Below are 26440 nucleotides of genomic sequence, written 5' to 3' on the forward strand. Positions count from 1 at the left end.
ATTTTAAAATATAACTTTATAGATGACTACAAATACAATTATTACTTAATGTACATCCATTATAATATATAATGACAAGTATAATAAACAAGACCTACAATCAATACTAAATACATCCAATGTGTAATCTGTATTTGTATTATTATTAGTTATGAATTATAATAAAAGCATTCTAAAATTTTACCTAGTAAATAACTAGAAATATGATTACTACTTAGCCAGTCTTTATTGTTTTACTTAATAAAGTGGATAACTGTGCAGTAATAATGCAATGTGTAAATGAGAAGACTCACTCAAAACCAGTGTTTTTATTTTTTAAATTAACAGGCACAACTTACATAATTTGTACATACCAAAAAAAAAAAAAAAAAAAACTCAGAGAAAGAGTTAGAAAAACAGTAACTCCTATCACCTCCTACAACTGGCAAACTAATTTAAATAGAACCCTTTATTAGCAAAAAAAAAAAAAAAAGAAGAAGAAGAAAACTTTTTAAGTACCAAAGTCTACTTTAAACATAAGTGTGTACACATATTGACACCTTTCAAATGCTGACAGGGGTCAATATATTTCTCAGCCAGCAAACACACATTCAAGTTTAGCCCTGTTGTCATTTCCACACATTACTTTCAGTAGTAAGGACAATTTACATGTGTAACATAAAATAAAAAGGATCCTGATATTGTGTGCAGAGGGAAGAGTCATGGCCATCTCCATTTTTTTCTACACCAACACATTCATTAGCAAGTCTAAGTACACTGTACCACAGACGATGGAAAAGAAGACAAGCCAAACAGGTTTAGAATATTCAAGTATTTCTGAATAGATGGCTAAAAATACATCTTTGGAGTGTATGAAGTTAATAAACAGTGTGAGATCTCACATTACTGATCAGATAGCTAACAGCAACGAAATACAATTGTTGGGGACAAAAAGTGTTTTTTTTTTTTTTTTTTTTTTTAATCCCAGAAAACCCAAAAGACAAAGTACCAGATAATCTCTGATCATAATAACACTAATTTTTGGGAGGATTGAAATCATTTCATTTTGAAAAACGTGCAGGATCTAAATATTATCAAATATGTGCTCTCCAATAACATAATTTGTGTATCTGCATGCTGCCAGGTTAATTAATCTCACTTTTAGGAGTTACACATTATACATATTTCGTTTTTTTCCCCCCTAAACTACGTAACAGTCCTTTGGGAGAAAATATAATCAAATGGAAAACATTTAGGAATATTTGTGATTTTTTTTTTTCGTCCTTGGAAGAATTTACCTGAGCCAGGCAAGCATGACCAGATGATCAACATCTTTTGAATATATAAACCACAATAACTTCCAAACCATCTGAGGTTACAGAGAATAAAACAAATACCAATAATTAAACAAGATGTACACTGTTGAACATACAGTACTGCCATCTTTTAACTCTCTTTCATTACTTGCACAAAAAGAAAGGTGATAAAGGTGAAGCAAATTAATGGAATAGTTGAACATAATTTTGAACTACTGCCTCAACAAAAACATTTTATACAAATAAAATCGAACACAAGACAGAAGTTTCTTGATAACATTCAATATTCTGGGTTACCTATAGCTCTGCTTTAATGGCAAACCTACACTCAACACTGGTTCCATCCCACATGACTTGGCAGAGGTAAATGTGAGTTTATGGATGGTCAAGGTTGGTTTAGATGCTCAAACGGACCAATTATAGTCTTAAGTGACAATGAAACCACCATTTGCAGTGATAGCAGAGCTTGAGATGAATGAGATAAAAAAAAAGTCTCTTTCTTAAATGAATCTATTTACAGTGAAACATCAGAAACTCTCTGAAGAGGTGCGCTATATCTTTGTTAGAATGAACTAGTCTGTCATCACAGTGCATAACATTTCAGTAGGAATATGAAAAGAAAAAGCAATGATTTCCAGATTGGTTTTGGATTTCTCTAATTTGATTTGGATTTCTCATTATTGGCCCTGCTATGCCCCTATCCTTTGTTAATGCACAAGACACATGGACCTTAAAACATACCAATGACAAAAATGAACAGGAATATGTATGGTCCAAGATGGAAATAATCCTTTTTCATACATTTTTCTAAGTTTTTCCACACCAACCCCTTCACGGGTCCGCTTCCATCCTCTTCAAAAATAGACTTCCATTCTCCGACAGTTTTTTTGGTTTTCCCAAACATGCATCCAACTGGCCACCGGTAACACAGCTGACATCATCTCCCATGTTTGTGGTCTGAGTCCATGCTTGAGTTTGAGTCCAAGGTTAAAGTTCAGAGACCATATGATTTCAAAAAGTGCTTTTATAGGTCAGTAGGACTTCTTCCCTTCTGGAGTTCTAGAAAGTTCATATTAACAAGTATCATCTGTGAAAAAAAAAAATGCTGAGATTTTAAACCCATTCAAAATGCATTTCCACAAAAAAAAAAAAAAAAAAAAAAAAAACTATTACTGACTAAAACGTTAGTTCTTACCATGATACCACCATTTTGTCTTCTTTGGATTTTTATTGCACGTCCGTACATAAAAGGAGTTATCAGGAGGCCGCCTCTGTAAACATATAAACAATAAATACATAAATAGAAATAAAAACATACATATTTTTAGGGCTAGTCTGGATTCCATTATTAGATTCCAAATAGTATTATTACATTTATCATTTAACATATATAGATTATAGTTCTCTGATATCGGTTAACATTCACACTGACATGCAGGTAAACAAATGAAATATTTCTATTTTTAGTGTTCAAGCATTTCAATTGTTAGACTTTCATCAACTCGCAAACCCACTGCAGTTCTTACATTATGCCTAGTTTGGGAAACCCTGGTGTAATGTAATGTTAAATGCATGTAATGCTGTGAATATAAAAAGCTAAGGTTTTTCTCTCTCTTTTTTTTTTATTTTTACAATATGGTTAAAATGGAAATTTTATAACAAATTAGATAAAAAGAAATCTAAGAAGTATTAAGAATACATTACCTATAATGAGTAACCTAAATTACGTTACTAAGCCTATTGTCTGACATGCTGTGTGCTCTTCTGAAGACCTCAGAACTAAAAAGAACATTACGTTGTGTATTTGGTGTAATGCAATGTGTTATGTGGTTTAAGGTTTAAAAAAAAATAATAATAATTTCCATATACTGTCCATTATTATTGCTCCTCTATGGCCTGGCTTTCTGAAATGTGGCAATTTTTACAAAGCTCTACGTTCGGAAAAAGCACTGATTGGCCAGCTATCCAGTGCATTGTGATTGGCTCAATACCTCAAACTTGTGATGGAAATGTTATGCCCCTTAACATACTGTGATGCTGTGTGTCCCGGCACGATGAGACAAAACCAATAAAACCCATTGTATTGTGTTGCGTATCGCACTTCGTAAACATAAAACCATTTGTGTCTGCATTTGTGATCTGAGAAACATCAAACACCAAGCGCTATTGTTGGAACTACCCAACTTTATAGAAACAGCCTTTGAGCACAGATGCATTGTAGGCTACTATGCAAGAAACAATCCTCCATAAAATGTGTTGCACACATCTGAATATTTTGACTGAACTGTTCTGGAACAGTGTTGTAAATACAGCTTAACCACTGATTTCTAGTTGTGTCCTCTTTAGGAAGGCCAAACAAAGTTGTTTCGTTTTCACCACGAAACACAGCGTCACACAAGGCGGGCTTTAGTGAGGAACGGCCGCGGGCTTCGCAATATTTTGTTTGGCAATACTGTATCAATTCTCAAAAGCGTGTGCGCTGCCTCGGTTCCACCTCTTGCTGCGTCCCATGTGAAGAGGCTCATGTGGGGCACAACAGACAGTAGGATCGCGGCTTAAACTAAAAACAAAAGCTTAGGGTTTGAATGACAACTTTGTTTTCAGTTCCCGTCCCTAAGGTCATATAGACTGTCAATTATAAAACATCAGCGTTAAGACACCTTTAAGCAAGGACTATAATTAGTAAGCCATTGATTTAGAGAGACACCAGATATGGTGGTTAATGTCTTACTATTGTAACTAATGAACAAACATATGTCTAATATGTCCCATATAAGAACCTAAATGTGTCATCTCCACATATTGAGCTGCACTATAACTTTAAAATCCAAAGAGATACAATAACTAATTTACAAAACAGATATCGGAACATATTAACGAAACCACTGCATTGTTGTGTGAGACACTTACCTTCTCTTTACAGCTAGACAGCATGCTAATAATGCTAAGACAAACAGACTGCACCGAAAGAGCTGGTGACCAATCCTCCGTTAATATGGACAGGCAGATATGGCCATTGCTATAAACATGGGGATGGACCGGTATATTGTCTCCTGTGAACATTACCTGTCAAAACACAACATAAAGACATTCATTTTCAGCTGTTTTGCACAAAGAGGACCATGTATTCTTGCTTTAAGCTGCTCTTTTGCATACAATGAAAGGGAACATTCTGGAAGCTTATTTCTACAATTTCATCAACAAAAATAAATAAAATTAATAATAATAAAATAAAAATGACTTTTTTCTCAGAATTGTGAGATAAAAAAAAAAATGACATGACAAGCTTGTTTTCAACAAAGGTAACAAAAGGGAACCTTTTCTTTGGACTTCTCAGAATTGTGAGACATAAATTTTGAATTATGACACGTAAACAATAATTGCAGGAAAAATGTTTATGAGAATTATGAGAGTTAGGGATGTATCAATTCGCTCAAAGATATTAGACAGCAAAATTAAAAGGTGTCCTTTTATTAGGCTATTGCTGCACATTTCTTTGTGAAATTGAAATATAACAAAACTAAATTACAAATTTATTTTACACAAAATGAAACTCGTCATATTAACAAACGAAAACTTTGTCTGTGCTCTTTCCATTTAGGTTAAAGTTTGAACCAACCACTGCATTTTCATCAGGATCCAAACAAAGATTCAGCATACGCTCTACTTGCAACATTATCAGTTTTTAATCTAAATTGAACTGTATAATTTCGAAATTTGAAACAAAAACAGAATGGTCTGACCTTAGTTTTGTTAAACTATACTACATAAAACATATCTGAATGAAACAGCAGACAACCTGAATGAAATGCAAATTCACTTTCTGCCAGCAGGTGGCATTTATGAGCAGCAATGATATAGTGTTTCCTTGGTTACCGCTGTAAACAAAGCAGAACTGTGCTTTTGAACTCTACTTTCATATGCATCGTTCAGATGCAAGATAAAAAAAATAAAATAGAATGTAAACTTTTCTAAAGACAGTCAGTTCCCTTCAGAAATACATTCATATAAACGCCTACTCAAGTTGATTCACGATTTGTTTTGCATCTCAACAGATCGATTTTTCAAATCTTTTAATTGATTTTCAACCAGTACGCGGTTCATCGTTACATCCCTAATGAGATTTTAGACAAAATTATGAGAATTGAGACAAAATACATTTTATTTTACATTTTTCACAATTCTGAGAAATTGAACTAAATTCAATAGCTGGGTTTCCATCACCCTGCCTTTTTGAAGTATCGCATCAGATTCAAGTGATGGAAGTTAATTTATTTCAAATAAAAATGCCTTTATTCCCCAAAACGTTTTTACGCCCGCTTGAGGTGGTTTTTGACTTGTGCAAAAAAGGATTAATGCGAATAATGGGAGATGGAAATGCATTTTGCGAATAAATTCCTCCAAGCGTATCAAAAAAGTAAATGTTACTTTGTGCTATGGGACAGTAAATCCTGACTAACCAGCAGACCGATCTCATTCCACCGCATCTAAAATGTTGTTATGATAATTCGGGAATGACCGAGCAAAGTCTTTAAATGTATTGCTGTATAATTGCCTCCCAGAACTGTTAAACGACTGCGTTCCCAAACAGCAGCATCCACCTCCGAAAGCAATAACCGCATTCATTGTGTGTTCTCCAACTTTTCCTAGTGATGTACAGTGCCAGTTCATTGAATGGAAACTGTGCTTGTTTGCAAATGTTTCCTGCCAATTTTGCGCATAAGTTAAATTCGCAACTTTGGATGGAAACCTGTCTGATGAGTCTTATGGACTTATTTTAAGGATCTTTTTTAATGCTCTTTGACATTTTTTGAGCTTGACATCTCCAGTCCCCACCCGCTTAAATTGTATGGAAAAGTACAACACTGACATTCTTCAAAACATCACCTTTTGTGTTACACAGAACAAAGAAAGTCATGAGGGTGAGTAAATGATGACAGAACTTAAATTTTGGGGTGAACTATCCCTTTAAATCATAAGCCGGTGCTTAGTCCTCACAATTGGCATGAGGCCGCTATATTGGGAGGTAGAGACAGAGACAACCGGCTGAATGAGAAGCCGACGCCAGATCCAGTCTTACATAAGAAAAAGCATAGAGCGCTCAGGGTCAGACACAAAAAAATAGCCAGTGCTTCACTCCCAATGAAATGCACTTAATGTGCACAAACTCTGCTATGGCCACTTCAGCAACAAAAACGGTTATTTATCAGTCACCTTTAATCTCAAGTGCTACCCCTCGCATTTAAAGCTCCTTTGCTCCATTTACACTTTGTATCAGCGCTAAACCATCAACAGTATTTCTGCCACTTGTTGTGACATGGTTTTCAACTATAATAGTATCCATATACTCATGCTGTTCTTATCCCTAAAAGCCTTAGTGGTGTGTGAGCTTGTTTATCTAATTTGGTCTGCTATTTATAATGGGACTGATATGGAAAATAAGATCAGAGTTAACCCTCTCATATGTGGCCATTAAATCTACAGTCTACAAGCTCAATTTGCCCTTGTGCGGCTTGATCCTATTATTTTACTGTTAAGGTGCAAAACAGATTTTAGCCTTAAATGTATATCTGGCTGGTAAAAAAACAAATAAATAAAGGGTGTCCAGCAATTCACAAATTTTCATTTTATGCAAATAGCCAGCAATGCGATGTGGCAACTACCAAGAGCAGCACAAACCGCTGCGAATGTGATCTGCCATATGTGAGTTACTGTAGTTGAGTACAAGTAAGATGGAGAAGTTAATGTTATTGGGAACAATCACACTTGTTTATAGGATTTGTCTCTGCCTACGTACAGAGATGTAATAAAATCATACATTGAAAACCATGTCAGAAACAAATATTAAGTGAAATAAATCAGCAATACAATAAAATATAAATATGACACATAACAAAATTACCAAAAACAGTTAAGAAATTAAAAAGGAAAACTGGGAAATTTAAAAAATAAAAGCAATAACCTATTAATAAAAGCTATAATAGTGTATAAATAATACTAAAATAAGGCAGATATATTTTAAAAACTAATACATGTGTCAAAAACAAAATTACAAAACATTAAGCTAATTAAAATAAAAACTGAAAATATAAAAATAAAAGCATGTAGATATGTGTATGTGTGTATATATATATATATATATATATATATATATATATATATATATATATATATATATATATATATATATATATATATATATATATATATATATATATATATAAAACAAATAATTATTAATAAAACCTATAATAGTTAATAATACTAAAATAACACTGGGAAAGTAAAAAAAAAGAAAAAAAAGATCACTCATTCTTTTTACCATTTCCAATAAATATATATTCTAAAAACAATATAAAATAAATTAACATTTTATTATGAAATAGAGTTAATATTTAATATTTAGACCTACCTGAGGTGAGTCAAAGGGATAACGACTACTAAATTTAAAAAGAAGCTGAAATTTCTCCCCCTCATAAAGAGTACCAGAGGCTCCTTCCATATCCACAATCCATCTGTAAAAACAAAGAAAAATATCAATAATGAGAATTTTGCCTGAGTAAACGGTCTCTTAAAGGGGTCATATGATGCAATTTAAATTTTGCATCACAAGCTGTGTCACAAGCTCGTGGTGCATAAAGAAGATCTGTAAAGTTGCACAGACTAAAGTTACTCTGATCACAAATGCAGACATGGTTTTATGTTCATGTGGCACGATGCAACGCAACGCGTAAAAAGACAGTATAAGTCATCAGTTTTCAATTCCAGTCCTCACGCCTCCCTGCTCTGCATATTTTGTATATTTTTCTTATTGATCTAGTCGAACACAAGTGCCCTGCGAAGTGGAAATCACAGGATATTCCACCATGATTTCAGTTCAAAGCGAACGTATATGTTCCATTCAAAGTGCATTGAACTGTTCGAGACGTGATTTTAAATTGTATTTATTTACCGAGGTATTTGATGTCACACTTATCCGTGTGTGAAGACGCTGTGCAGCACAAATCTGTGAATATATGTTCTGAAGTGAAGTAAACTTCAACAGATTTCCCCTGCTCAGGGAGTAGGGAGCAATGAACACTGTGTAGGGACCATGTCAATGGGAACACAGTTCATTCACGGAGCTCACTTCTAACAAGCTGATTATCATGCAAAATATGCAGAGCTTTGAGGCACGAGGACTGGAATTGATAACTGCTGGTATTATCATTATAATCCATATTTTTTTCAACAAATGCAACAAATGTCTCATTTACAATGGCTTTTATTGTTTTCGTCTCTGCGCTCCAGGACACCACAGTACAGTAAGGGGCGTAACATTTCCGTAAAACGCTTGAGGTATTCGGCCAATCACAAGGCACTGAATAGCTGGCCAATCAGAGCACACCTAGCTTTTCAGACCGATGAGCTTTGTAAAAATTGACACATTCCAGAAAGGCGGGGCTTAGAGGAGAAACAATAACATACAGTATATGGAAAATAATGTGTTTTTTTTTTTTTTTTACCTTAAACTGCATAAACATTTCATTACACCAAATAAACAAAATAATGTTCTTTTTAGCATCATTTGACCCCTTAAACTAAGGAAAAGTTGCATACATATTAGCAACAGCATAAACCACTGCAAGCCAGCAGAAAGTATCCTTTCAGCCGTTAAAGGCCTGGAGAAGAATTAAACTTCTTAAAAAAGACAGAAAGCAGAAAAATTCTGAGCAATAAAAGACGAGACCATAACTAAACAGTAAAGAAAGTGGCACTCTGTCAAGGGTCAAACAGATGACAGTTCTTTCCAGCAAGAAAATCCCTGACCCAAGCACTCGGAATAATCTGACCACTTTTATTTTTTATTATTTTGACTACAGCTCAACACAAACACACGCTATGTGCTTGTGTGTGTCCTTGTCCTAAGCCTTCTGCACGGAGATTTCTAATTGAATTCTTAAACTGATATCTCTGGAGGAAACATCTGGCATACAGGGCAACATAAACTCTTTTTCAGGGAACAGAAATGTATTCTTTTAAATAAAAAGGTAATTTCTCATGTCGACAACGTAGCTTAAAATAAATGGAATTTGTTTATATTGTAACTTAATTTTAAATGCTTTACATCTTTAGTTCCCCATCTCTAAAGTGACTACTATACATCATGTCTGACAATAACTTTAAATGATATCATTCAAAACGAATCAAAATGAGTACGCTGAAACAGATATAATGTCAAATCAGATAAATGAATCAAACATATTAACAGCTGTAACCATATTTAATGAATTAATCACGTTAATGGGTTTATTTTGGCATAGCACACATTTTCATCTGGAATATCAATGTCAGACCATCTGCTAACAGAAAATTCTTGCAATATAGCAGAGTCAGATAAATGTCATTTTCCTGCCACGGTGTTATCATATCTGCAGCAGCCGTTCGTTCTCAGAAGAGAGAGAACATTCCAGAGATGGAGCGGAAATATTGCTGTGTCGTCAAAGGAGCTCACATTTCTGCCCTTTAGTTTTATATTTCACTACCGGTCATGATTTTTAATAGTGTTTAAGCAAATATTGTATTGTTTAATATTATTAAAATGTACAAGAACTGTGTTCTATTTTTATTACTTTTAACATGTAATTTATTCCTGTTTTTACAAAAGTGAATTTTCAGCAGTCGTTACTCCCATTATCCATCAGAAATCTTTACTATAAATGTTGAATGCAGTTGTGCTGCTTGATACTTTTATGGAAACTTATTAAATTGATATTTCAGGATTGTTTCATGAATAAAACATGTATGGAAAATTATGGAAAGTACTATAGTAATACAATACCATTAAAAAAATTGGGGCGAGTTAGTTTTGAAAAAACAAATCATTATATATATATATAAATATATATTTCAAATAGAATTTCAAATATGTTTTAAATGTTCTATTCAGCCAAAAAAAAAAAAAAAGGTATCATGATTTCCACCCAAACAGCAGATTAGAATGATTTCTGTGAAACTGAAGCTTGGAGTAATGGTTGCTGAAAATTCAGGAATAAATTAAAATTAATTTTAATACATCAAATAGAAACCGTTATTTTAAACTGAAATATTATTTCTCAACATTACTGTTTATTGTATGTTTAATTTAAAAAAATAATTAAATACATTAAAAAGCAGCTATTTTGAAGAAAAATAAATAAAAACACAAAAAAAGGTAATTATTCTAAACTTATGACCTGTAGTATATTACGTCACATGAGTGTACACACTAAGAGAAAGTCTAGAGTAATAGTTAATATTAAAGGTGAAACCTAAACCACTGCCCTCCCCCTATCTAACATATCATACAAATCTCCTTCAAAAAACAGACTACAACGAACACAAAAAATATATATGTATAATTAGTTCCGGACAAACACGTCTGGCAAGCTGCTAAACTGGTAACACATACTTGACATTTCTTGACAAAATATGTACCAGGCTACAAAGGCTACAAAGCTGCTCCTGAATATAAATAGTAAACTAACTTACATGATGTTCCCACAATACCAGCCAGAGTTAGATAAAATAAACGATATCAGTCATTTCTTTTCATGACTTCTACACAGAAAAACATATACATGTGTAAGGACAGTTCTTTTCCAATTTCTAACGTGACTCCACGCACCACTGAGCACCAGATTGGTTATACTCAGAGTCAGTTAGGCAATCCTTTTGTGGAGTGTGATGGAACTTTTTCCCTTGTGACAGCTTTTTACCATAAAAGACAGCTAGATATTTCCAGAAATGGATACAGTCACATGCACGAGCCAAGAAAAGGTCAGTAAGGTTTGTTACAGCAATACTACCCTCTCGAGCTGACGGCTTTAATATTTTATTAGTCTGAGCAGACATTCTATACATCGGGCAGAGCAGCCTTACAAATAACACCAAATGGGAAAAGTTTTACAATTCATAATTCATTTATAAAAAATAAATAAAATAAAAATAAAAACATGGCCACAAAGGGTGAGAGTTTTCCAGGTTTAACATGACAACACTGAATAAAACACAATGAGAAGTAAAAAATAAAAACACAACGAGTCAGTGTGCTTTTAAATGTGTCCCCTGTGACAGTGGATGGCCTCAGAAAACTAGCCTGTTAATAAGTACACCGTGATCACACACACGGGTATAAGATTAAACGAAGAGTCGGGAAACGACGCTCTTACTGTGTGATGGTGTTCTCTACGCTCTTCTCGTTTAGGGTCATTCCAGGAGGAGGGTCACTCTGCAAGGCTAGCAGTTCCTTCTGTAACCTTTTCTGTTGAGAAACAGACAAAGTATTAAACTAAGAAAAGAAGAGAAAAGATTTTATAGTTAATGTGTGTGTGTGTGTGTGTATATATGTCTATATCTGTCTATATTATAGATAGATAGATAGATAGATAGATAGATAGATAGATAGACAGACAGACAGATACTAAACAGCATTTTAATGTTCTTAGGAAGAAGAAAAAATATACACTGTTAAATTATAATTTTTTCAATAATAAACTAGCAGTACCTAATTAAATAATATATAAATAAGAAATAACATCCGAGTAAGCATTTCGTTTTGGACACACAGACACACAGTCTCACCTCAATGTAAACAATTTAGCATGATTATAAGTCAGAAAAAAATTAGGAAAGTTACTTCAAAAGTTAAATCACTTCAAATAGAAGTCGTATGAGATAACGTTACATCCCTACACACATCTATCGTTACCGTTATCACTTACATATTTAAATCTAAATACATTCTCTGACTATTAATATTTTTTATTTACAAATAAGTATTGTGTTGCAACTAGTCAATATTTCGTCATTTCTAATAATTTTAATCAACTCAAAACAGTGACTTATATAAATAAGTCAGTTAAATTCACATTTCCTATCAAATGTCACAAATAACCTTAGAAAGCTGGATAAAAGAGGTAAACATGCTGGTACGATGATTTCAAGCTCTTCACATAACAGACTCGTGATACTTCTAGTAATAACACGGTGATTCTCCTCACTCCGGTGCCGGTGTTTGCGGTACATCGGTAGTTTGTGTGAGTCCTGCACGCCAGCTGTTGCTTTTAAAGCACAGATAATTCTCACCCTGACAGCCCAGGAGCAGCGACGAGGACAAGTTATGATTTTAGAAATAACACAGCAACATTCGACCCTTAATTAGGCGTATCCCAAGAAACACAATTTATACTATCAGAGACGACACACTCGACACCTGATCCCGGAGTGATTGATAGATTAAACAGAGCTAGATGTCAGCTGTGATCTTACCTGCATCGACGCCATGATGGATCCCCCTGCATCAGAGGCGCACAGTGACGCAGCGCGACTGACGTCACCGTCACGTGACTCAAAGAGCGCTCCTGTGTTCTGATAACGTACTCTGATAACTCCAATATATCATATCTGTTTCTTTTAATAAATATGTGTTATTTCATTTAATTTCATTTTTTTGTTTGTATGGTTTGTTTGTTTGTTTATTTATTTAGCTGTTTATTTGTTTGTTTACATTATAATCATTAATAAATATTTATAATAAATATAACTGTCCAATAATTCATAATTCTGACACAAAACAAAAAGTCACATTTGGAACGACTAGTTTTTTTGTTTGTTTGTTTTTCAAGTGAAGTATCATTTTAAATATATATTTCTTAAATAGTTATTGTTGTTATTAATCATTATAATAACTAATACATATGAAGTTTTGTATAAATGTAAATATATTCATTCATCAATTCATTATTCTGTCACAGGAAAGAAAATGTTATGGGCGGGGGGGGGGGGGGGGGGGGGGCTTGAATCCTTTATAAATCAATAATAATTATTAGTAGTATTTAAAATGAATACATATCTGTTCTTTTTAATAAATGGCTATTATTAAATAAGAAAATTCCAATTTATAACCACTACAAGATAAAGATTTTTTTTCATTTGAACAATCTTCCTTTCCTAATTATTTAATAACTATTATTAATACAAGTTATAATCATCTCTCTCTCTCTCTCTCTCTCTCTCTCTCTCTCTCTCTCTCTATATATATATATATATATATATATATACACAGTCACACACACACACACACACACACACACATAGCAGATAAAATAAGTGTTGAACCCGTCACCATTTTTCTCAGTAAATATATTTCTAAAGGTGAAATTTTCACCACATGTTGGTAACAACCCAAGTAATCCATACAATACAAAGAAAAAGAAACAAATAAGTTCAGAAATTAAGTTCTGTGTAATAAGGTGGAATGACCTATTGGAAAACTATTGAACATATGAAGAAAGGGAGGTGCAAAAAGGTATGGAAACCACACACCAGCAAAAATATATCAGAAATTAGAAAACAATCCTGCTCGTTTTGTTTCAGAGAAATAAATAGCTTAACCAATCACCTGACTTGATTCCAATAGAAAATAAGTACTAAATATTAGAGTTCATAGAAGATGCCGATGGAAACTACAAAATTTGAATTCTCAAAATCACACCTGAGCAATGAATGCGACTAGTTTCTCCATAGAGAAGGCGTCTTGAACTCATTAGCATCAAAGGCTTTGTACGAAGTATTAAATACATTTCAGTAAGCATGTTCAATACTTTTCCCCTGAGTGATTCCATTATATTACACAGAACTTAATTTCTGAACTTATTTGTTTTGTTTTCTTTGTATGAATTACTTGGGTTGTTACTAACATCTGGTTAAAATTTCATGTCAGCGGCACCTTTAGGAATATATTTACTGAGAAAAATCGTGACGGTTATCCTTATTTTACCTGCTGTGTGTGTGTGTGGGTGTGTATATACGTGTGTGAATGCAGTGTAAGTCACTTTGGATAAAAGCGTCTGCTAAATGCATGAATTAAAAAAAAAATTAATTTAATTTTAATATATAAAAATATATACACATATACATATATATACATTTACATGTATGTATAATTTCATCATCAAAAGAAAGTAAGTGAAATGGGTTTGAAATGACTATAAAGAGAAGTTTTTTTTGTGGGGTCAGGAATTATTTTACATTTTGAATTATGTATTATCATTATTAATAGTTACAATAATTGTATCTAATCTTTGTAATTAATTAATGTGTCACAGAATATTTTTTTGGGTGACATTTTTTTTTTTTTTTTACTATCCTTTTTATAGTACAATCATACTATCATTACAGTACTATCAATACAGTAATTTACCATGCCTTCCCACAATTCACTTTTCTGTAGTGTTTTTAAAAAAAGGAATAGAGCTTTCCATTAGTTTATATTGACATGTGTCTAGCGAGAAATGCAAGCCATTTAGTTTAAACAAACAAAAAAGTTTCTAAACAAAGACATAGAAGTGTGACAATTATATATTTGGTTCATCCATATTTTTTTCAAATACAAATTGATTCCAAGACATTTAAAACACATTATCTAGCCATTTCAAATTACAACATACGAAAAAAAAAAAAAAAAAAAGATCAAAAAAATGCTAAACATTCATAAATACACTCTCATTAATCATATGAAGATATGTGATGGCAAACAGATGGCAAGTCGGTCACAGTATAACACATTCTCCATTCATATCTAACAGTCAAGAAAGTTCGCAGCCATGAGCAATTCCAAGGCAATCTCAGGAGCAATGGGGAATTCTGGGATTTCTGTCGAGCTGTTAGTGTAGCGCACTTTATAGGTAAAATACATGCTCACTTTGGAGAGAACATGAGACGGGATCTCCCGGAAGTTCACCTCATTGGTTTCATTTTCAGCGAATTGACCTAAAAGAAAATATGTCAATGTTAGTTAGCGCTACCTCTTTCTGCTCAGATATTGCTAAAACCTTTTTAAAAACAAATGATTGATGGAAGAATCCAACAATAAACAAATGCCGTTTCATAACAGCTAGACTTTGACCATGTTTCACCCTCACCAGGTCCACTCAGCATAGCCTTGATGGTGCCAGAGGTTAAAGCGTGCTCTCTCTTCACAATAAACTCATGGCCATCTGAAGAGATCAACTTTACATACATGGCATCCGGCCCTTCACAACCACCGTAAGTCCTGTCTTCAACATCTGCTGGTTAAAATGTTATTTGGACACTTAAGGGGAAAAAGGGAACATGCAATGGAAAAGGGAAATTACAATTTCCTATTTCCAAATATTTAAAAGTCCAGTACAAACCCATTGTTTCACAGGTGCTGTATCACTCCTGCAAACTAAAGAACAAAACATCAGGCTTGTGATAGTGTACTGCACAGAAAAGTGTATATATGTATATATATATATATATATATATATATATATATATATATATATATATATATATATATATATATATATATTAGTAAGAAAGCTTAGAGGGGGAAAAAAACACAAAACTGAAAAAATGATGACAGCTGCAATGCAAGCATTAAACAGATTTATTTAAGTCTCGTTTTTTTTATTTTTTTTATTATCTTTTGCTGTACTTGGTTTTTACATACATGTTCTCATATTTATGTAAACCGTCTCATAAAAGCACACTGTCACGATTAAATGTTAAATGACAGATTTCAAACGCATACCGTTAGTTGTGAAATCGATAAATCGAATTATCTTATCTAAGTATATCTATTAATCATATAACCAAATATATATTGTGGACAGTAAATGTACAATTGTCACACTTACCGCGATTTAAAACAACAAAACAAGTTTCTTGAGCAACACGGACAGTGATACAACTGAGTACTTCCGGTTAAAAAATGTGGCTCATAATTAAAAGTCCCCGCTCTAGACATAGATATGTATATATCTGTGACTCTAACATCCAGCCAACACTTAGCTTAATAAATGATTTCATTTTTAGATTACACACCAAGGTCGAAGAGCTTAGAAAAGTCCCAACACACACTGATAGGTGATTTAATTAGTATGTAATATGTATGCATGTCTGTTGGGGAACTCTATAACTCGTCTAAGACAATTGAAAATACATAGTATTAAATACAAATAAACCTTTCCATAAAAGCAACAATAATATCCAAATAAAACCGATATTTACATATACGTACATCTAGTAGCCGAAACTGTTCAGCAGATGGTCCCTGATAGAAACACAATGAGAAACGTATATGATTTTTATAAATGTAACTATATAAAAAGGTATGGTTTCTCCTATCACACTATTACTTGATTAAAGAATTTCGACCACTCTTTCAAACTCTTACATTTTTTTTTTTTTTTTTTTGACTACTCTGCAAGATGAAGGTCTCATTTGCATCACGTTTACAGTTTGTTGCTATAAATAAATTCTTAAGTGTAGAATAGGCGAAGAAGTATGAATAGTTTAATTTACAATGTATTTATTTAAAATCATTTAATTATTAATTATTAAAAATGTATTTATTTTTACACTGAGTATAGGGTTTAGTAAGATTTTTCATACGTGGATTGCGGTGCAACCTTGAATTTACTTACTTTTTTGCAATAAATGAATACTAATACTAATACTAATACTAATAACGTTACTAATACTAATAATAATAATAATATCAACAACAACTATAATCAACTTTGTACAAAATATAATTGCACAAGTCACAATCAACTGCAATGACGTCACAGCGTCATGGTGGCCAGAAAATAAATACCTTCAATATAGACGGCTTCATCGTCCTTTGTTCTATAACTTAAATGCTCTGTTTCTATTTGATTTGTTTTTGCTCCGTGGGGGAGCGTCTATGTGTCACGTGACCACAGGAAGACGAGTGGTCTCGAAACCGTAAACAACATGGCGCGTCACGAACCTGGAGAGTCCTGAAACCTGTCCAGGGAGATAGAAGCGCTTAGCATACTGACCTCCCACCTTTACAAGCTTTATTTTTAATAACACTGTTTTGTTGTTATTTGCCGAGTTCTGCAGGAAGAGACCAACGGAGCCCAAGAGCTGTCAAAGCACTGTCACCATTTAACTGGTAGGTGTCTCTTTTTTTCTAGGTCGCTTACAGCCTGCTAGCGTATGCGCTAACTTATAAACAAAGGGTTGTTTTGGCTGTATATTTAACCTAATGATTAGGCTTTTGTGAATTTTGCTTTTTACAACTCTTAGTTTGTATATATATATGAAACCATTATAAGAAATGTTCGATCCATGACATTTGCTCTTTTCAAAACTAACCTGTTTTTTAGCACGCTCGCCTGTCAGTTAACGTTACATCACAGCCTTTTTTCAGGTGTATGTCAGCATTGATTTAAATCACCATTTTAATGTAATACTTTCTCAAATCAAGCAAATTGTGATGAGATGTCACACGATTAATGAACTACATCAGCGTTATACACATTTAATATTATGCATTCTGACATGTCCATCACAGATTTATGATCAGAGAAGTGTATTTATTATTGTTTGGGAGTATGTGCTATTATTTACAGTATTACTAAAACTGGTGTCAAATATCTTTAATTTCAACCTAGATTCACTTTTTAAAGTAATAACAATACTTTTCTCTGCTTAGTATTTCTCAAACAATTTAATCTAATCTAATCTTAATCAAATTATCTATAATTCATGTTTCTATTCAGCAATGCATTCAATTGGCCATAAAGACATTCATAATGTTACAAAAGATTTCTATTTCAAATCAATTCTGCTTTTTTATACTTTCTAGTCTCCAAAGTATCCTAAAAAGAAATGTTTTTGTTTCCACAAAATATTAGGCAGTATTAGGCAACCATTTTCAATATTGATCATAAGAAGAAGAAATGTCAAAACAAAATAACTGAAACTGAAACTGAAAACTGTAGCTCAACTGGTGCAAGGTTGGATGTTCGAATCCCAGGGAACACATGATTGTAGAAAATTGTTAGCCTGAATGCAATGTAAGTCGCTTTGGATAAAACGTCTGCTAAATGCATAAATAGATCATATATAACCAGCAGTGAATATCACAGGTATATTATTTGAGTGTTTCATATTTTTGACCTAATTGCCGAAAGATGGTGTTCAATGTCTTTAACGAAACATTAGCATTATCTTGCTTTTTCATAATGACATGAATGTGATTGCTTGTATTGCTGACTTCTGAATAAATTATTTGGCAGACAATCAGTCTATGGGCTCTCAGTCCAGTTCTGGGATGTCCGGTCGGGGCTCTGGCAACAACCCAGACCAGTCAGAACCAGAACCCAACCAGAATTCCAATCCGACGGGTCACACACCGGCCGAGAGGCAGTCAGGATCTGAAGAGGACGTTGATTTGGCACAAGTTCTGGCGTACCTACTGCGAAGGTAAATAGTTATAGTATATGCATAACCTACAAAACATTTATTTGGCGATGCCTTTGTCTGGGCTGCGTTTTACATGTTTTGGAACCACTTCCTCTTTTGTCGTATGGGTATTAAAAAGAGTTCTTCCCTTTTTTTCTGTTATAGGGGCCAGGTCCGCCTGGTCCATGGAAGTGGAGCGACGGGCCTACAGCTCGTGCAGTCATATTCAGACTCAGATGAGGACAGCGATGGGGCCTGGGACGGGCGGCTAGGACATCGATATGACCCTCCAGGTGACAATTATGGACTGTATGGCATCATTTTCAGTCTATAAATTGAGCAATGGTGCCATAAATATACCATTGAATTAAAAATAATTCTGTTGTCATTTACTATGCCTTATTTTGTCTCATTCAGCGGATGCCCAACCAGACACACAGGAAATAGACGGCAGTGAGATCCGCACTCAGATCCTGCTTGCCACTGCTTCCTCAGGCCTAAAGGGCAGACACAGTTTCACACATATGCTAGCGGAGGTATGGATGTATATGTTAATGTTCAGGGCATGTATAGTAACAATACAATGAGTCTGAATGAGCAGCTCAGCTGTTTTAGTTAGCAGCTCTTCTTATTTATAATTAAGAAATCAGGAAATCTTGATACAGCCAAATAGAGTAGAGTTCACAAATATGCAACTTTCTGTAATGTTCTGTTACTGTGTATTTCTTTCTGTAGCGGGAACAGGGACGGTGTCATGGGTCCAGTTTCTCTCATGGAGAGTGCAGCCGAATCCGTTCACAGTATGTGCAACATAAATGTTATGCTATAACAACAATAATACATTTTTGATGCAGATACAAAGGCACATATGTCATTAGATTTGCAATTGAAATAGTCTTTGCAAATGAATAATAAATCATATACATTTCCTTATAGTTTCCTGCCTAATCATGTGGTATACAAGGACACCTATCAGCAGAAAGTCTTTTGTGGAGTCTACAGTGATGAGGGAAACATGTTCCTGTCTGCATGCCAAGGTGAAACAGTAATTCAGGACTTTCTCATTAGTATTTATTTTCTATTTTTCAAATGTCAGGCATGTTTCAGATATGTTCAAATAACAAAATTTTACAATAGACCAACGTTGTAATTATTTCAATCTTTAATTAAAGCACATAAACTATTGTTCGTAAGTTTGAGGTCAGTAAGGTTTATTTTTATTTTAAGAAATTTAAGAAATGCAAACAATGCTCCTAAATTGACACTAAAGACATTTATAAAGTTACAAAGTTTTTCTAGTTCAAATGAAAAACATGCTTGTGGTTGTTACAAAAATATTATGTAACAACTGGTTTCAACATTGATAAAAAAATAAAAATGTCTTGTCCACCAAATTAACTTATTAGAATGATTTGTGAATGATCATTGTGAATGACACTGATGTCTGGAGTAATGACTGCTGAGCAATAAGCTTTGCCTTCATAAAAATAAATTACATTTTAAAAATATAAAAATAGAAACCTGTCATTTTAAATAGTAATTATAATTCACATTCTTACTGTATTTTGTTCAAATTAAAAATAAAAGACTTATTTCAAAAGCAAACATGCTAAAATCATTGAACTGTGTAGAGAAAACAGTATCTTAGACTCTCCTTTTTTCTGTCTTTGTTTTTATAGATCAGAATATCAGATTATATGACACTAGCAGGGGCCGTTTTACTCTAAAGAAGACCATCAAGGCCAGAGACGTGGGTTGGAGCATTCTGGATGTGTGTTTCACCCCTGATGCACGTTGTGTGCTGTACTCCAGTTGGTCTGACTACAGTAAGACAGGGCCAGGTCACTTAAACTGCTTTGTTGGCACTACTCTCATTTATTCCAGTAATGCATATCTGCCTGTGCTCCCTCTCTTTAGTCCATGTGTGCAGTGTAGATGGGGACAATGAAACACACACCGCTCTGGACCTCAAGTTAGTGTTTCCTCATAGTACATTTTAGCATTAAAACTCAGGTAATCACCTGTACGCTTCCTCTTCATGTGGATGACAAACAGATTTCCATAATCATTCATCACTACAGCCATCTCGTGACTATGAGCTAACCCAAACTGAACATGATGGCAAAGTGGAATCTGATGGTTTTCAAAGTAATAACCATCGTGGTTGCTTTTTGATATTTTAGGAACAATTCTTAATTATTTACTAATTAGTTAACTAGTTTATTATGTATATAAAATCATATGTTTATTCTCATAATATGTAAGAAGAGGAACCCTCTTATTGAAATTATAATTAAAGTGCCATAACACCTTCAGATATGCTAATAATGCCAATATTTGACTTTGCCAGCGTGTCTTTCTGCCTCTTCCATTAAATTTGCATGACCATGTTGACGAGTTCTCTGCATTGCATAACATTTAGTGACCATCCTGTGATAATAAACTGTAATGTTATGTTTTAGAGGTTTGGTCTGGCTCTGTTCTTCCCCAAGGAAGGTAGAGCTGTGTGAATTGAAATAGATGTTTAGATGTTTACAGATTGATAGTTAATGATGTTTTAGTGTAGCCTGTGAAGTATATTGAACGTAATCGCCATAGAAATGTCTGTAGTTGTTAGTGTTAAAGGTTGCTGATGCTGATGCTGACAGGTGTCTGTTCTTCTTCCAGTCCTGATGAAAGGAGGTTCTGTGTTTTCTCACTGGCTGCATCCACAGATGGAAAAGAAATTTTAGGCGGGTTAGTAATGTACTATTGTCTAAGAAAACTAACCCCAGAAAGAGATCCTTTAATAACTCATTATTAGTTTTTTTTTTTTTTTTTTACATGTTAAAATTTGTTTTGCTTTTTTGATTTCCACTATTGGGTTTTTATTATATTTCAAGTACCACACATAAAAACTAAAAGTGTTCTTTTATTCTTGCTGAGATGCTTTTTGTCTCTATCAAATAGAGCAAACGATGGCTGCCTGTATGTGTTTGATCGTGAACAAAACAAGAGAACTCTAAAGGTATGAGTCACACACATTTGTAAAATAATAGAAGGGCATACGTTTGCACTCTTAATCCAGGACCAAATTCCTTAATAGTTATTTAGATGCTAGTGGAAAATAAAAAGTCACAGTATCCCTTTACCAGTAACCCAGAGATGTTCGTTCAATTTTCATCTGCTGCAATGCTTCTACATACAGTACATGTTGTATCATCAGCATGCTACCTTTTATTGGATCAGTATCTGTTAACTACTGTCAACCTGTTATACTTCTCAGGCCTCCTGTGACTTTAAGCCTTGAGTAATCTTTACAGCTCCTCAGTTTTAGTGCATCAAAGGTCTAACCTTCTGGATTGAATGTGGTCATTGATATGCAAGATAGATGTACTGAGAACATTATGCAGGCGTTGCCCTCTGTAGCATGACTCATGTGAATTTGATTGTTTATCTCATCATCTTTCAGATCGACGCTCACGACGATGACGTGAATACTGTAGCGTTTGCAGACAGTTCTTCACAGCTGCTGTTCTCAGGCAGTGATGACGCGCTATGTAAGGTATGGGACAGACGTACCCTCAGAGAAGACAGACCACAGCCTGTGGGTCATCTGGCTGGACACAGAGATGGAATCACCTTCATACACAGCAAGGTATGGGATCATTGTCAAGACACTGTGTCTTAAAGTACAGTTACAACACACTTAAACCTTTTACATAATAATATGTGATTACAAACCAGATCATTGTGAGCATAGTACAATATATACTTCCTTTCAAAAGTTTGGGGTAGGAATAATTTTATTAAAAAAAAATGTGTAATAAGTTTAAGAAGGATGCTTTTATTTATTAAACGATACAGTAAAAGTTTTAACTTTGAGAAATATTATTACTATTTAAAATAGCTATTTTAAATGTTAATATTGTAAAATGTAATTATAAATATAAATGTAATGTAATTTTTAAAATATTTTCAGTCATTTTTACAGAAATTATTCTAATATGCTGATTTGCTGTTCGAGACACATTTCTTATCATAAATGTTGAAAACAGTCAAAAGTATATAAGTTGATGATTCACTTTTCAAATTGTACTTACATAAATAAAGACTTTTAAAGCAATTTATGGTTAAGTATTACAACTTTTCAGTAGCATTCTTTATTGCTATTATAAATTATACAACATTATTTGTAATGACATATTATTTGAAAAGTAATTATTTACATTTTTGTTTTTAAGTGGTACTCTTCACACCAGACGTGAGTGAAGCGTTAAGCGTGAGTGATTAACATGTTAAGTCAATACAAAGACGCGATAGTCATCCTGCGCCTCGATTTTCGAAAAAAAAAAAAAATTCGCAGCGAATTGACTGTTTTGGCAGTTTGACGCACGTAACGTGTGATTTGTTTGAATTGCTCGAGTTAAAAAAATCTGAACTTTGGAGAAAATTTGCACTGCGTTAACCAGTCAGGAACTTGCTCTTGTAGTGACATGATGAAAATTCGAAAAAACAATGGAGGACAAAATCATCGTTGCTGTATGTGGTTACCCGGAGCTGTACGATACATCTTCATACTTATGGATGGCAAAACAAATTTTTAAATAGGCGCTGTCTTCATAAATAACTCACATATTTGAGTTTAAAACAACTACATTCTCACATGAAATACTTTTAAAACGTAATTTCATGACACGATAACAGTGATATTTTGAAAATTATCTGAATAAATGGTGGTTGAAATCACAATGCTGTGTGAACTCAACTGGCAGAAGCCCCTCCCATGACACAAATTTACGTCTCTTGTGAAGTGAGTTTAATGCGGGAATGAATCGAGTAAACTCAAAATGTTTAAGCGTCCAACTACTCGCAAGTCGCGTTTGGTGTAAGCACCCCATTAGCCCTCCATAAGTATACACCCAAGAAAGCAAGACAAACTCTCTTCCAAAAGACCTTCATCTCAGCAGCATTGATTACCAGAAGTTATCGTCAAAGCAGTGTATCGATTATTACAGTTATATAATCACCATGTTGAAAAAACACCTGTTAAAATGAGCATCTGCACAAAAGTTTTCCACCTTGATTTGTACAATTACTGAACTCATCATTGCTATCAGTTAAGTTGCTTCCCTTCAAGCAGTTTAAAAGCAGCATATATATGTTGTTCTGAAGGGTGACGCTCGGTATTTGATCAGCAACTCCAAAGATCAGACCATTAAGCTGTGGGACGTGAGGAAGTTTTCACCCCAAGAGGGGGTGTCGGCTTCACGGCTCGTTGTCGCACAACAGAACTGGGATTACCGCTGGCAGCAGGTTCCCCAGAGAGGTGCGTTACACTGCTTGAGTAACTTTACCAGACCTGCTTGTTTATTGTCAACATTGATTTTATACATGAACACAAAGCACCTGTTTTGACTAATTCTGTTGGCCTGCAGCACTAAAGAGGCATAAGCTGACTGGCGACACCTCTGTGATGACCTACAGGGGTCATGGGGTTCTGCACACGCTCATTCGCTGCCGCTTTTCCCCTGAATACAGCACTGGACAGAAGTTCATTTACTCAGGCTGTTCAACAGGCAAAATCGTCAGTAAGTGGAGAATAATAGCAAGTGTGAAACCGTTTTTAAAGTCACTTTTTATTGTTATCCAAATCTGTAATATTTTACCTCCCATCTATTTTGTAGTCTATGATGTGCTGACGGGATCCATTGTGTCCAAATTGTCCAATCATGACGCGTGTGTGAGGGACGTCAGCTGGCACCCCTACCACAACAACATGGTCAGCAGCTCGGTAAGTAATTCTAGTGTTCATTTTGTTAATGAAAACAATGATGAAAAGTATTGTTGACAACCTTCTTTTCCATGACTAAGACTAGGCGAGGTGACACAAAATCATTAAACACTGTGACTATAACTTTTATTATTAAATAAAATACAATATTTAAACAACGCGACATTTAAAACTCTCTATATTGAAAAAGTAGACCTCCAGAAGTTTTTGTGCTTGCGGTTGCCAGATGTCAAGAGGTTTCTCTTAGGATACATTTCCCCACTCTGTTTGTATTTGTACTCAAACCTGGCAACCGTTTACTATCTGGTCTTAGAAAACGGCACTGATCATCTGAAAACAATTGTGTTCCTTTACATGGATGTTTGTGCAGTTTGCTCTAACTAAATCTGCAATGAAGGATTTATAAATCCACATGTATCTCAACAATAATATTTGCAATTGTGGTTACTTAAGAAATGCACTTACACAAACCCTTTTCCATAATACAAAGTATTTTTGTTTTTTAATAGAAAAACATAAATATACTTTGGAATTAATTATAGTAATTTCAGCCAAGTTTCAGGTTTTTAAAGAGACTTTTGAGGACCTTTGACAGGACTAAGACAAAGAAATCTATACTATGTAACACTATACCTTTATAAGACTGTGAGTCTTTTTTCCTTCTCGTTACGTTTGCTCAGTGGGATGGTGCCATCCGTCTGTGGGAACACACGCAGAACCTCCCTCTGGACACAGATCGAGAAAGGATGAACGTGGATATGGTGGACATGAAAACCAAACTCTATTGATGACATCAGAGGGAGATGGTGCCATCACTGCAGGAATGGAATGAACGAGGAATGAAGAAAAAAACTAATCAGAAAAGAGAATAGATTTTGTAAAATCATATTGATGTAGTGTTAGGCAGGCTCTTCAGGTGTCTGTTTGATTTCACATTAATGGCACACAAGATGATTCAAATATGTTTAAAGGATCATTTAGTTAATGGACACGGGGCGTGCTGTGATTTCTGTTTTACGCCTCTCTCTCAGCTCCAAGATGACCATTGATGCTTAAGTGAAAGACTTGAGTGAATTTCACCAATATAAACAACACATGATTTCAGAAAGACACAAACACAACTGCTTCGCTTGAAAAATCCCTGTATGGTAACTGTGTTGCTTTACCCGAAACAAAGCAATACTTGCATAATGAAATCTAGCACGATATTTTACACCTAATGGACATTTCTAAAAGTGCAACGGATTCTGGGAATAATTCTAAATATTGTAAGATATTTTATTGCTATTAATGTAAAAGGATTTGATTTTGTAGTTCAATATAAAAAAAAAACAAAACAAAAAAAACATTTTCTTTGTCCACTCTGAATGTGTGTTAAAAGTGTGTGTGTGGAGACATAGCTGTGGGTTTACGGGTACGGGAGTGAGTTTCTTTATGTGCGTGTGAGCACAGAGGTTTGATTTGTGTATGATTTAAGTGCATTCAGAATGATTGGAACACACAAAATTGTTTTACAAGAATTAAATTTATGCACACAACGTTTTTTGTTTGGACTATAAATCACATCTCCGATATTTCAGCCAGCTACAAGAAATACAGTTAGTTTGAATTGCAAGACAATTTTCCATGTGCTACATGCATTTTACAATTATTTTCAATGTCAGAATGTAGGTTCTCACATTGACCGTGACAGCGTCTGTATATTTAGTGCTGTATATTTGCTATATTGTACTGACAGAAGGTGAAGCTAATGAGGAGCCCATGCTCTTTTCTTTCCTGTGAAGAAAAACAACTGGGGCTCAGTAATAATTTTTTTTTTTTTTTTTGTAAGAAATGAATTCCTCTGTTCAGCAATGATGCATTAACATTGATCAGAAGTGACAGTGAAGAAATTTATAATGATTTAAAGGTTTTTTACATTTGTCTTATGATGGTAATGTTTCTCCCAATCAGTATATTAGAATGATTTCTGAGGGACCATGCAACAATAAACTGTTTAAAATCCAGCTTTGCCATCACAAGAATAAATTACTTGTAAAATATATTAAAATAGAAAACAGCCTATTTCATGTGTGTGTGTGTGTGTGTATATATATATATATATATA

At 34.1% G+C, this 26440-nt stretch overlaps 3 protein-coding genes across 8 annotated transcripts; 1 reads left to right on the plus strand and 2 right to left on the minus strand.

Moving 5' to 3' along the window:
* Nucleotides 1-678: 678 nt before the first annotated feature.
* Nucleotides 679-12683, minus strand: LOC128013426 (probable ubiquitin-conjugating enzyme E2 W-B). Of its 3 annotated transcripts, none has more exons than XM_052596406.1 (6): nt 12585-12683; nt 11486-11577; nt 7708-7810; nt 4206-4361; nt 2491-2566; nt 679-2382 (listed from the first exon to the last, which is right to left on the minus strand). In XM_052596406.1, exons 1-6 carry the CDS (start codon nt 12597-12599, stop codon nt 2369-2371), a joined length of 456 nt encoding a protein of 151 aa, XP_052452366.1. In that variant the 5' UTR covers nt 12600-12683; the 3' UTR covers nt 679-2368. The 3 variants fall into 3 exon arrangements, with proteins under 3 accessions (XP_052452366.1, XP_052452365.1, XP_052452367.1); XM_052596405.1 differs by having other exon boundaries at nt 12211-12587; XM_052596407.1 differs by lacking the exon at nt 12585-12683 and adding an exon at nt 12317-12570.
* A 1974-nt stretch (nt 12684-14657) lies between these two features.
* On the minus strand, nt 14658-17022 carry LOC128013305 (elongin-C). Of its 4 annotated transcripts, XM_052596203.1 has the most exons (5): nt 16942-17020; nt 16363-16395; nt 15491-15525; nt 15239-15382; nt 14658-15086 (listed from the first exon to the last, which is right to left on the minus strand). In XM_052596203.1, exons 3-5 carry the CDS (start codon nt 15492-15494, stop codon nt 14896-14898), a joined length of 339 nt encoding a protein of 112 aa, XP_052452163.1. In that variant the 5' UTR covers nt 15495-15525; nt 16363-16395; nt 16942-17020; the 3' UTR covers nt 14658-14895. The 4 variants fall into 4 exon arrangements, with proteins under 4 accessions (XP_052452163.1, XP_052452164.1, XP_052452161.1 ...); XM_052596204.1 differs by lacking the exon at nt 16363-16395 and having other exon boundaries at nt 16942-17022; XM_052596201.1 differs by lacking the exons at nt 16363-16395; nt 16942-17020 and adding an exon at nt 15980-16304 and having other exon boundaries at nt 15239-15385.
* dcaf11 (ddb1 and cul4 associated factor 11) lies at nt 15267-26397 on the plus strand. Its single transcript, XM_052596200.1, has 16 exons — nt 15267-15362; nt 17214-17265; nt 18395-18581; nt 18726-18853; nt 18978-19096; nt 19296-19360; nt 19497-19597; nt 20240-20386; nt 20478-20532; nt 21228-21296; nt 21510-21567; nt 22012-22197; nt 23715-23868; nt 23978-24130; nt 24227-24333; nt 25014-26397. The coding sequence occupies exons 3-16, from the start codon at nt 18406-18408 to the stop codon at nt 25119-25121; spliced, it is 1626 nt and encodes a 541-aa protein (XP_052452160.1). The 5' UTR covers nt 15267-15362; nt 17214-17265; nt 18395-18405; the 3' UTR covers nt 25122-26397.
* Nucleotides 26398-26440: the final 43 nt, after the last annotated feature.

The sequence above is a fragment of the Carassius gibelio genome, chromosome B24 (assembly GCF_023724105.1).
Source record: "Carassius gibelio isolate Cgi1373 ecotype wild population from Czech Republic chromosome B24, carGib1.2-hapl.c, whole genome shotgun sequence".
Taxonomy (NCBI): domain Eukaryota; kingdom Metazoa; phylum Chordata; class Actinopteri; order Cypriniformes; family Cyprinidae; genus Carassius; species Carassius gibelio.